The sequence below is a fragment of the Watersipora subatra genome, chromosome 1 (genome assembly GCF_963576615.1).
Source record: "Watersipora subatra chromosome 1, tzWatSuba1.1, whole genome shotgun sequence".
Taxonomy (NCBI): Eukaryota; Metazoa; Bryozoa; class Gymnolaemata; order Cheilostomatida; family Watersiporidae; genus Watersipora; species Watersipora subatra.
The window spans coordinates 49,616,488-49,629,713 of record NC_088708.1 but is presented as its reverse complement, the minus strand read 5'-3'; the positions used below and the strand labels follow the sequence as shown (position 1 = coordinate 49,629,713).

The window sequence follows — 13,226 nt, the reverse complement described above, 5'->3', positions numbered from 1 at the left end:
ATTATTCTGTGTAGTGCTCTGTGTGGTGTATGGTGGCCTATATGTACATGTGCATGCATTGTAGAAAGGCAGCTAGCAAGTAAAATGAATGCACAACAAGATTCCCCTCTTTTTACCCGTTTTTCTGTTATGCGACTTCATACAAGTGATCTCGTTTCGTTAACTTGAGAAATTTGTTCAAAGCTGTCTGTATGTGGGTCAATATTGAAATTTTAATGTTTTTAATCAACCATTAGAAACTATTTTGTGCAAAATTGAGTGTATTAGCTGCTGCAATCATCTCTAAATTCAGGGATAATTTTACAACGAGAGGCCATATTGTTTAGTTTGTTGTGCGCCATCTTGACTTACGCGGTGGTAATGAGGCGTAAATTAGTTCGCCACAACAAGAGGGGTGGCAACTACCTCGACGAACACGCAAAAGTAATTGATGTAGTAAGATGAGGAACTGTTGTCCTATTCACTCTCCGTGAATTTCCTTGTATGAAAACGTATTGTTTAATTAATCACGAATATGAAATTTCTCTAAGTTGAAAGCAACTTCCTCCCAGTATAATGTTCGTTAGGAAATCTGGTGTAGCACTTTTTAGATGGTTTAAATTAAATAATTTATACGAATACATCATTTTTCATAAAAAGCTTATTCTTGCGTTTTTCCATCGTTAGCTATAACTATATTAACATATAAATACCATTATGCAATGAGACGTATTTATAATAACTAATACCATGGTACTTTTAATATCATTTAGAACAGGAGAAGATAATTGCTTATGCTAAAATTTATAAAAAATAATTCTTTTTAATGAAGTATTTTTTATTAACTGACATTATTTTTATATAATATGAACAACTTTTTCATTGACTCATCAAGCTTTTGGTGTTAAACACAAATTCTTGCAAGTAAAATCCTCGTTGTTACATCCTATGGTTATAATTAGATAATTACACGAATGTAGCCAAATCTTGAACTGACCCCCTCTTTCAGGAGCTGTTGTTGATGAATACCTTAAACTGCTATATATTGCTAAGAATGCTGTGACGCACTGCAAAATTATAATCAGCGTCAAGTCTGGCATGGAAAATGATCCGGAGAGTTCAGGCAGAGAAAATGTTGAAAATGTAAGGTTACTTCTTGGTTCATGTACTTTGCGTATTACTTCTGCAGCATACTGCTATGAAGTTTATCAAACAGAGTGATTGTTCTATTTCTATACTGTTAATATATACCCAGTTTTAAATATCTTCTAAGCCACCTCATAGTCCGCAAGTGCGTCGTGACGATATCGAGCTACATAACTATTTCATTCATAACATACTTGAACGTCTTTTTGGTAGAAGGTAACACATTTAATTGGTTTTAAAATACACTTTCACATGTATTTTTATTGCCAGTGATAATTGTTGGGGTTGTCAAGAAAAGTTTTAACGGAACGCCTTTGTTTGGCTAACACTTGATGCCGGATTGTTGCATAAAGTTGATTTTATAATTCCAAAAACTTCGCAAGATACACCCATTACAAAACGAGTTGAATTAATTTAACTTATCGTGTAATGATAATATTTGCTTGTCATTGCATTAAATTATGTAGTCTGCAGCATGCAATGGTTTAAGCGTTGTATGAGAAGTATAATATGTAGACTTAACAAACCAAGGAAAAGTAAATCTATATATAATAAATGGATATATATAATTTAAATCAAAAATAGAAACACAATTCAGTAAGCACTTAAGCAAAGTTTTAGTCCAAATAACTGAATATATAAAAGTCGATCAAAATCAAGCAATGCTTCATGTTGGGTTTCGCATGGTTGACAAAGAACTAAAATATGATTTTTTTTGTTTTTAAGCTTCATTATAGCCCACTCATAGCTGTGCGCCCACTTATAGCTGTGTGCCCACTTATAGCTATGTGCCCACTCATAGCTGTGTGCCCACTTATAGCTGTGTGCCCACTCATAGCTGTGTGCCCACTTATAGCTATGTGTCCACTCATAACTGTGTGCCCACTTATAGCTGTGTGCCCACTCATAGCTATGCAAGAAAAATACAGGAACTGATAAACACAGATTGTGGTTTTAGGGAATATTTTATAGCATGCTTTATAGTCTAACCAAATTGCTAGGAGTCTTATTGATTTAACTATTGTATAGTTGTTGTTGTTGTATGTCAGTTACGTATAACAGACTTATTTTATTTAGCGTATATCGCTTTGTCAGTAAAGGAACTTAGCAAACAACAAACATATGATATCTTATGTAGAATAAACATTAATAGACACTATTTGTTAAGGTTTGCTAACATCAATGAACACAGATCATTTGCCTTTAAAAAGGAGAAATTTCCGTACTTCTCTGTATCTGTCTCTGCTGTGCTGCCTAGGTGATGGCTAACGGTCATAAGTTAGAGCCACCACGTGTTCCTTCCATGGCGGCTCTTGGTGGTGAAACTGCTCCCGACGGTGCAATCATATCAACAGTTGCTAACAGTTCTTCCCCTGCTAAGATGCTCTCCAACATTCAGCCGAAGATGCATGATAGGTCTGAGATATTTTTGTTTCTTGTATTTTCATTATCCTCTCACTCTCAAATTATTGCAATTTTTTCTTACCTTACTAAACAAAAATATGTATGCATACGCGGTAAATTGTATGTTGGATCTTCTGATGAATCGTTTTTGTCTATGTTATGATACCTCAACCAAACTTGCACTGTGCATTATTTTTATCTCCAATATATTGTGATATAGGCCGCAACTAATTCTATTGAATTAAATATTTTACACATATTTTTATTTTTTATTTTATCTAGATACTTCAGTTACATTTGAAAATTACTGTGTGTTTGTTCATGCTTTAACTAGTAAAGGCCTGTTACCATGTTTAGGCCTTTTTTAGCCTGGCTAACAAACGACAAATTGTTCCCAAGAGTGATGGACTGACCTCAGCGGTTCAACAGCTGACAGCTCAACCATCCACAAATCTTCTTGTGCCTCAAGGTATCCAACACGTGCTTATCAATGGACACCTCTATCCTATCATACAGACAGCCAATGGCACCCACTTGCTCATACAGCAGCCTGTTGGCCAGGTTCAGCCTCCCGGCAAACAGTTGTTCACTGCCCAGCCAATACAGCTGGGAACTCTTCCTCCTGTGACAGCCGCTGTTGCCGGAGCAGTGTCTGGCGCCGCAACCAGTGCTGCACCAGGTGCTTTACCGGGTAAACCTCCCACACCATCCGCATCAGAGCAACATACAACTACAAATGACCCATCTGCTCAGTCTACGATCAACGCTGCCGCGAATATGCTTCCTCAGACGAATAGTCAAGTTACACCTAGCTCCAGTAACAACAGCTCAAACCCTCATTCACTTCAGCCTCAAATGTATAAAACTGCAAATAATGGAACACCTAAGTTGACTAACCCTCTTTCAGCAGGAAAGACTCCGTTGCCTGTAGATGCGAAAACACAACAATTACTCACACGGATTCAGAGTCAAATAGATGCTTTTAAAAATAAGCCAACTCTTGACCACGACTCCAAAATGACCCTTCTGCAGTTGCAACAGGCTCAGCAGAGGGTGCTTGCGAATGTACGTAATCAGGCACAGATGGCTGTGCGGCCGGGAGCTCCTCAACAACATGTTCCTCCTAATGGAGGAATTGCTGTGGCTCCTTTGCAGTCATCGAGTTTTATACACCCAACACCCCAGTTTGTAACACAACAGGCGTTACAGTCAAATGTCAAGGATAAATCTCTTATTATAAAACCAGGTAAGTAAAATATATGATTTTTACCCAGTTTTTATGTTAGTAGAAAACTTAACACAGCTCCTACATTCTTTGCAGGAATAACACAAAAACATATTAAAAGAGATTTGTTTCTGTTGTGTATATCAGTGGAGTTTTGAGTCACTCTATGATTGTGTTATTGTCTCAAACATGGTCTGTTTAGAGATCACTAACCTGGATTCATGTTTCAGTTGCTGATGGCGCATCACCATTCACTGATGAGAATGTGGCAGCTATTATTGACGCTTTTACCAATGTCAAGGTGAGTTTAAAGATTTATTACACTTGTATTGTTTTGCTAGCTTAATTGCAATAAGTACTCTTCGCTACACTAAAACCCGTTGAGGCCTGCATTTATAACTTGCCTTTTTGCCAGAACCCAACATTTTATTATGGCAAGTCCTTTAAAATATGGATAATAATATTTTTATGCATTTCCTTTATTGCTTGTAAAACCTTATTACAGCATACTGACTTATTTATATAATTTATAAATTGACATTTTATTTTAATGGTGCACACATAATAAGAGTTTAATTATAATTATGTATTTCAACTAATCTTTGTTTACTCCCGAACTTTTCAAGGCCAGTTATGTTGTGAGACTTCGAAGCCATCATAAAATTTCTTTATTAAGTCCATAAAATTTTTGTAAATACCTCCAAGTTTTATTGCACAGCCAATTCAGCCCTGGAGGGTTGGAAAATATGCTTTTTATTCCCAGCATCTAGCAAGGTCAGCCTAAGGTCAGTCTAAGTACCATCATTATTTTGAGTTTCTATTAGATGCTCTCCTTGAGAAACTCCAATTATATCCGAGTCATAATACTGATAACAGAACCAAAATAAATTAGTAAGTTAACCTACATCTACATTGCTCGCTCTTTACCTCTATAATTGATGCCAAGGAGGACTGTCAATTCCAGCTTGACTTTTACTAAATGAACAAGTTGCTCGCTGAGGATTATTCATTTTATGTAAAAGTTCTCTGTTGGAAGAATAATCTGTTTAACAGCATTTTTGTTTAAGTTATTTTTGTCATTCACATTGTTATTGCGTTTTCAAAACTGCTTCTGCATTTTTTTAGCATTCTAAGGATGCCATAGCTTTCTTCCATTTTTTAAACTGGTTTTCAAATGTTTTGTTCGTTTTTTTGTTTATTGCTTCAGTTGGGCAAATTTTTAAAGTTTCTGCTATTTTTATTCATTCTGTACTGTTTGGACACACGTAATTATCTGCAGGTTGGCAATCAGATATACAACATTCAGTTGATGGAAGACCAAAAGAAGACCTTTATTGAAGAAATGAGTAAAATGGATGCGGAGCAGCAGCACAGTTATCTCACTCAACAACAGATGCAAATTTTGCAAACCGTTTTCAAGAATCAGCAGGAACTGCAAATGAAAGCCCAAACCACCACTCACAGCCAACCCATGGTCCCATTTTCTCAACCATCCGCCATACCGCCTCCGCCCAATCCTCTCGCTAATCTTCCTAAGGCTAAGTCCGCTGTAAGTTTTATTCACATGAGGTGTAATGAAGCGATATTATATTTGTGTTTTCTGGTTTCAACATAGCCTCACATTTGTAACATTGATCACTGCAACAGTAATCACTGCAAGGTCTGCAGCGACCTTGCAGCAGCCCACGCGCTGATTAACGACACCTTGCAATAGATATTTGTTTATAGGGAAGGCCAAGCTTGGGACGTCGATCGACAAATCGGGGTAGAAAGGTGAACTCTCCCTCTAACACCCCAGTACGAACTCCTGTTCCATCAATAACTCTTCCAGACCCTTCCAGATCTGCTCCCAAAAAGCCCCGAGGTCCTCCCCACATGTCTACTAAACGCATCGGTGAAAAGTGAGTTACTATGTCTTCCTTGAATTCAAGAACTTTGCAGTTCAGAAAATGTTGTGTTAGTTGAACTGGATCCCTTCGAGAAAACAATATCAAAGTAATGCATAGAAATCGTCGTTCGTTGATAACAGGTTTTAGAAATTTATGCTAAATATATGTCTATATATATATATCGTCTCTGTGATCATAGCAAAAACTGGTTGGAGTTGTGTGCTCACAAATAGCGTGTAAGTATTCCTTTGTTAAAGACTGGCTGGTATCAGTGTGTGAATGTCTGAGCTATTGGTCGGAGAAGATGTTAGAGCATTATTTCTTGTGTCCCAGAATGCTTCAGCAAATCATGAAGGACCAGGAAGTTTTATTGAAGCCTGGAAATCACAAGAAAGCTTTCGTGAACAAGAATCAGGTGAAAGAGCGACTGCTACGCTTTCACCTTTTCTACACTGCTGGGCCTTATAAAGCCTATCGTAAGTTGCAAGGTAGGTTCATCTGAGACGGCCTTACACCAGAATTTATCTTTAGATATTCGAGTTGTGATTGGAATATTGTCTATCTATTATACATCTTCTGTTCCTAAAAAGCTAGGTTACGTCACGTATTTTTGGGCGAAGCTGGTTGTGCCGATCGTGTTGTTTTCGAGACCAATATTAAAACGCTGTAAAAAAGCCTTCATTACTCTGAAAGTTGATAGACTAATCTTTATTTTGAGTACAAAATCAGAATCAGCGTGTCTGGTTTACATAGTAAATACGATGAAAGTTGTACCTGACAGTTATGGTTTAATTTTACATAGGTTATAGCGCTTTGTCTGTACCTGGTCTAAACTACAAGCATCTTTGGGCATTTGCTATTACTTTTTGGTAAACGTTTGTGGGCTTTTCTTTAATATTTCCTTCAACCTCAGTAATGACACACTGAGGTAATTACAGACTCTTGTCTAGATGGTAAGTTCTACATTGCACAAATATTTGTCTAAAAGTAGCAAGTTTCATAACAAGCTGGAACAAAAATTCAAATTGAGTATAATGTTCGTGATGTTGTGTATTATGTCTTGACTTTTGTGATGTAGAGGAGCAGCTCTACAGAGTGACTGCTCATGAAACAGTGTTGAACAAGGAAAGGCTAATGGATGACTTCCGAAAGCAGCTCTGGCATGACAGTACCATTGCATCAGAGGGAGCCGAAGACCTTCTCATTGCCCAGCTTTTACTGCAAGATGAGAAGGAAGCACTGGAAAAAGATGAGCTTCTGGAAATGGAAAATATTGGTATATCTGTCCTTTTGGTATTGAAGTTCATTCCCAGTGTGCATTAGATGGTAGCATCTTAATGGCTCAAATGGCATCATGGCTTCGCTAATCTTTTTGAATTGTTGCTTTGAGATCATTTGTGATTATATCAGGCAAAACTGAAGGAACTTTCTATATGTATGTGAGTTATTAATTTAAAGAATTACCAATATGTAACAATTTCAACTAAAGAGTATTAAGTAATGAAATTGTGTGTATCATCCGTACAGTTCAGATTAGTGCAGATTATAAGATAATCCGTATACTTACTGCATGTCTACTCCTCTAATGATAAATGTAATATTTCCCTTGTAGAATACATGAGCAACACTCTCCAACCTGTCAAAATTACATGAACTGATGGAATTTTAATAAATTCCAGAGCCGAGTTCAGATATTTGCGAGTTGTTCAGAAACAGACTGAAAAATTAAAAAAAATTGACTGGAAAGCTATTGTCATTTAAAAGCATCACATTTAAAAAAAACTTTATTCAGTACTTTTATTAAAAAAAACTCGAAAATTGGCTCATTGCTTTTCCTTGGGTAATAAAAAACAGCTTATAAACATCGCATTACCTTACCTACTATATTACCTTTACGCTACATTACCTGCAACTGTTTATAAGCTGTTTTATTACCTGTGCAACACTGGGGATACATGTATGTTATCTCACAATCATCTACATATGATTGTAAAGTGTTAAGCAAGACTTTTTCAATGATGAGCATGTAGCATTTCCATGAATTGTGAAGAAGTATTGCATTTGAAATCTTGTTAGAATATTACACTCCATTGCAGAGAAGTTTAAGGAGTTATATCGAGTTCCTGAGAAAGAGCTGACACCTCCAACTTCTCCACAGCTCGCTTTATCTCAGCCCTCCACCTCTCAACCTACCTCCCCGCAACCTACTTCCCAACCTGCCTCTCCTCATCTTTCTGCAGATGAAGTTTCTAGCCAACACGATACCTCTCTCCCTTCTTCTACAACCGGTCTCACAGATGATCTCGAAAATGACACACAGCTTGTGAAGCAGTCGGCAGAAAAATCTACTAGACCTTTGCTCAACCTTATGATTCCTGAGGCTGATGTATTAAATCGAGTTAAACGAGAGACGGCAAGAGAAGCGCGTGAACGGCGCGCTGCCAAAAGAAGAGAAGCCGACTCTGACCTTATCGCTCAAGGACCATCAACAGGGTTTAGTAAGAAAAGTAAACGTCGAAGGAGATCAACGCAGATTGGCGATGAGGAGGCGATTGAACTTCCTCTTTCAGATGAACAGTCACCTTCCATCGCCGTCAGTGATGAGATAAGTGATATAGAATCCGTTACTGAGCAGAGAGTAGATAATAGCTATGAGACTGGCAATCCTCCTTTCATCACCACACAAGATGGGTCGACGAGCCAGTTGATTACTCAGCCATCTGTGCTTAGTGAATCACCTAGTAGTGCTGGTAGTCCGACTTCACCCGTCAAATCCTCGAAGAGCTCGGACACGAGCAGAAGCTGCAGCAGTGATTCAGAAGACGAACTGATAGACATAGGTTCTCCATTGTCTCCGCCCACAGACCATACCTCTCCGGTGATTTCTCTGTCTTGTCAAAGAGTTGATTCGCCTCTCAGTAGTCCATCCATAGCAGTCAATGACTCCAACTCTCCGAGGAAGGGCTTTTTTATATACAGTGAAACTGTTATAGAGCAGTCTGAGCAGACATACGTGCCAATGACTTATCAGAAACCAGTATCAACATTTGATTCGCAATCTCTAAACACGCTCAGCCATTTCTCGAGGGAACCTGTTTCTGGATCAGTTGAATCCGTTTCTGGATCAACTCATCCATCTAGTACCACATATCAACAATCTTATGGTGAGATTCACAAAAGCTGGCCAAGTGAAAGCGATCTGTCAAGACATGATTCTGAAGCTACAGATGTGAGCAGTCCAGCTAGTAGCTCCTCTTCTTCAGAGGAACAGGATGTTGGTGGCGTACCAGTCACATGGGAAAATAACAGCATCAATGTACAGAGTGAAGCAGTTAGTGAGGACACTGATCTCTCTGCTGATGAGTGCGATACGACGAGTAACCCCATTGTTGGTACTAGTCCGATAATGCCTCTTCGAATAGATAAGAGAAAGGTGCGAGATTTTGTCAAATATTATATGTCGTTTTCTCACTGCTAGAAATTCTGCCTAAACCTAAAAGTGGAAATGGCATTGTGTATTTTAGCCCTACCTGTGCCTTCTAGGTACAATTGTCATCCTTTATGGTATTATGGCAATTCTGACCTATAATCTGGTGAATGCGCATTTATATTTGCCTTTCTATTAGCTCCTTCTGGGAAGGGCTACTCACCCCTTAACAATTAAATCATGAATCTGATTAGGGAAAACATGCATTTTTATCTTGCTCATATGCCTATGATGGCTGTTTGACACCCGTTACAGCTGGAAGAATACTCGTGGTCTAGAGAACGGAGTGTCTCAGAGTCACCTCCACCAAAAGAGAAAGTTACACTGCCGCCACCCATCAAACTGAGAATCAAACGCGACGGAAATGACAAGTGGGAAGCGGCATCCAGTGTCAGCAGTTTAACGTCGCAAGCCGATGGATCAGATGAAGAGCAGTCGCTGTATGACAGCGATACGGAGCAGCTAGGTAAGTTAGTAATTTTAACATGAAATGGAAAAACAATCTGATAAGACAAGTGTATTTCCTTCCTTGAGAGTTGAGACCATAGAGTTATCTCCCCCTAGAGTGATAACTGTGCATTCAACAACACTAGCGTTTCCGGTGCCAACAAGGAGCGTTTAGGCCACGCCCCTTTTTTGTGCTAGTCAGTCGTAGTGATCGACAGAACAATAACGTCAGCCATGAGAATGATCATGAATTTCCAGTTAAGATAGTAATTATTGCTCATATTAAAGAAATGATGATTATAGTTTATTACTCTAATATAAGCTTATTATTTAAAGCAATTCAATACCTACATGCATTAAAAAGGCACTGATTAGATGGTGTTAAGTAAGTGAGTTAATGCAATCAGTTGCTCCAATGATATACAGCCCCCACACATGAGGGGCTGTATATCATTGGTTATTCATAGATAAGATAGATAGTCATACTGGGGTTGTATTACATTGGTGTGATGGGAAGCTAATCGACTGCCATCAACTGAAAGTATTGACATTGTATGGTGATAGAGTGATTCATTGTCACCTCAGTTCACAAACAGCCCTTGCATGTAATCTTAGATTTCAATACATATCAATCAAATACATAGACTAGCTTGAAGCAAAGATGTCCACTAGTTAGTGTACATCTTTGCTTGATGTAAGCAAGCAAAAAGTTTGAAAGTTAGAGTGGCAAATGTTGTTATATGTTAGATAAAAAAATAGATTATACTTAATTATACTAAATTATAATTATTTAAAAAAAAAAATACTTTTTATTACTTTATTTATTAAATAAAGTAATAAAAATTAGCTATGATTACAGTAATTTTTTATTGTAATCATAGCTAAACAGATTATAATTAGCGTTACTTGCTAATTAATTTACATTTAAACACATTTGCAGTTTCATTTTTCTTCCTAATTCATTTCAACAAAAAATTTCTTTCATGATATGAAATTTAAATGTGGTAGTTGTTTGAATAAGCTTGAAAACATTTACAGTTGTTTTTATTTTCTCTCTTCTCTTCATTTATCTCAATTACACAAAACACTTTTCATAATATGTTGTTTGAAAGTTAAAGTGGCAAATGTTGTTATATATTAAATAAAAATAAATTATACTTAATTCTACTAACTATAATTATATAAAAATAAAATATATTTTTTATTACCTTATTTTTAAATAATTTTTCATTGTAATCATAGCTAAACAGATTATATTTAGCCATTACTTGCTAATTATTTTACATTTAAACACATTTACAGTTTTATTTTTTTCCTAATTTATTTCAACAAAACACTTCTTTCATGATATGAAATTTAAAAATTGTAGTTGTTTGAAAAAGCTTGCAAACCTTTAGAGTTGTTTTCTTTTTCCTCTTAATTCATTTAAACTGCTCAAAAATATTTTCTTATGATATGAAGTTTAAAAGTTAGAATAATAAATGTTATATAAAAATAAATTTTCTGTCCAAATCCTTTTTTATTACTCGGGCAACACCGGGTAGTACAGCTCATAGTTGATGGCAGTTGATTAGCTTCCCATCACACCAATGTAATACAACCCCAGTATGACTATGTATGTTATCTATGAGTGACTGCTTGCATTACCTTCACTTTCACTCACTATCTATTCAGTGCCTTGGCAAGTCATGTAGGTATCAGGGATTACGTGTATGTCACAATTTCCATTTTCATAATTTATTTCCATATTATTTCCATTTCCATAATTCATTTCCACAATTCATTTCCATATTATTTCTATTTCCATGACATTTCCCTACTTCATTTCCATATTATTTCCATAACATTTCCATAATTCATTTCCATATTAATTCCATTTCCATAAATCATTTCCATATTATTTCCATTTCCATATTATTTCTATTTCCATAATTCATTTCCACATTAATTCCATTTCCCTATTTCATTTCCATAGTATTTCCATTTCCATAATTCATTTCCATTTCCATAAAAGTTCCTTAATTCATTTCTATATTGATTCCATTTCCATAATTCATTTCCATACTATTTCCATTTCCATGTTATTTCCATTTCCATAATTCTTTTCCATATCAATTCCATTTCCATAATTCATTTCCATATTATTTCCATTTCCATATTATTTCCATTTCCAAAATTCATTTCCATGTTAATTCCATTTCCATAACTCATTTCCATATTATTTCCATTTCCATATTATTTCTATTTCCATAATTCATTTCCATATTAATTCCATTTCCCTACTTCATTTCCATAGTATTTCCATTTCCATATTATTTCCATTTCCATAATTCATTTCCATTTCCATAAAAGTTCCATAATTCATTTCCATATTAATTCAATTTCCATAATTCATTTCCATACTATTTCCATTTCCATGTTATTTCCATTTCCATAATTCATTTCCATATTAATTCTATTTCCATAATTCATTTCCATATTATTTCCATTTCCATATTATTTCCATTTCCATATTATTTCCATTTCCATAATTCATTTCCATATTAATTCCATTTCCCTACTTCATTTCCATAGTGTTTCCATTTCCATAGTATTTCCATTTCCATATTATTTCCATTTCCATATTATTTCCATTTCCATAAAAGTTCCATAATTCATTTCCATATTAATTCCATTTCCATAATTCATTTCCATATTATTTCCATTTCCATAGTATTTCCATAATTCATTTCCATATTATTTCCATTTTCATACCATTTCCATACTTGTAAAATAAAATTTCCATATCCATTACCCTAAAATTATGGAAATATTTATGTTTATGGAAATGAAAAAGTAAACATTTTCATAATATGTTTAGCCATCCCTGGTAGGTATTGAATTGCTTTTAATAATAAGCATATATTAGAGTAATAAACTATAATCATCATTTCTTTAATATGAGCATTAATTACTATCTCAACTGGAATTCATGATCCTTGTTTAACCCTTCTCATGGCTGATGTTATTGATCTAGTCAATCACTACGACTGACTAGCACAAAAAAGAGGCGTGGCCTAAACGCTCCTTGTTGGCACCGGAAACGCTCGTGTAGTTATCACTCTAGGGGGAGATAACTCTATGGTTGAGACATATCTTGAATTTGTATTTTCATTTATTCAATCATTTCGGCTTAGGCAGAGAGCTAGAGAATATTATGTCGATGTTAGCTGCTCATTTAGAAACGTTAAATGTGTTCAAAGTAAGATCTAAAAGCCAACAATTACGCTATTATTGGCAAAAACACCTTATTGGCTGATACGAGCTTTCAAAACATCTTTATGAACATTTTATGGTAATATCAACAAAGAATGCTGAATAGGCTAAATGGTAAAGTTAGCTTGTAAATGCACAGATGATGCAGCGATGGGATGGGACGACTCCAAAGACGATGATGAGCTGGCTTACTCCAACCATTTAGAAGAGAGCGACAATCCTGAGGAGAGCTCCTATCAGCACAGTGATGATGCAGATGACATGGTGCCCTTTGTGCAGTACGCTTCAGAAGATGAATTTGACCCCTACCACTGACTTTCTACTGTTCCCGACTCCATACATTCACCTACCCGAAGCATCTCTAAGCGATTTCTACTCTTATTTTTACCATTTA

At 36.0% G+C, this 13,226-nt stretch overlaps 1 protein-coding gene across 1 annotated transcript; it reads left to right on the top strand.

Annotated features, from left to right (window-relative positions):
- Positions 1–993: 993 nt before the first annotated feature.
- LOC137386050 (BRD4-interacting chromatin-remodeling complex-associated protein-like) lies at positions 994–13,162 on the top strand. The gene is made up of 11 exons (XM_068072706.1): positions 994–1,122; positions 2,384–2,541; positions 2,898–3,775; positions 3,985–4,055; positions 5,034–5,303; positions 5,483–5,655; positions 5,977–6,131; positions 6,722–6,919; positions 7,740–9,076; positions 9,386–9,596; positions 12,972–13,162. Exons 1-11 carry the CDS (start codon positions 1,078–1,080, stop codon positions 13,145–13,147), a joined length of 3,672 nt encoding a protein of 1,223 aa, XP_067928807.1. The 5' UTR covers positions 994–1,077; the 3' UTR covers positions 13,148–13,162.
- The last annotated feature ends 64 nt before the right edge of the window (positions 13,163–13,226 follow it).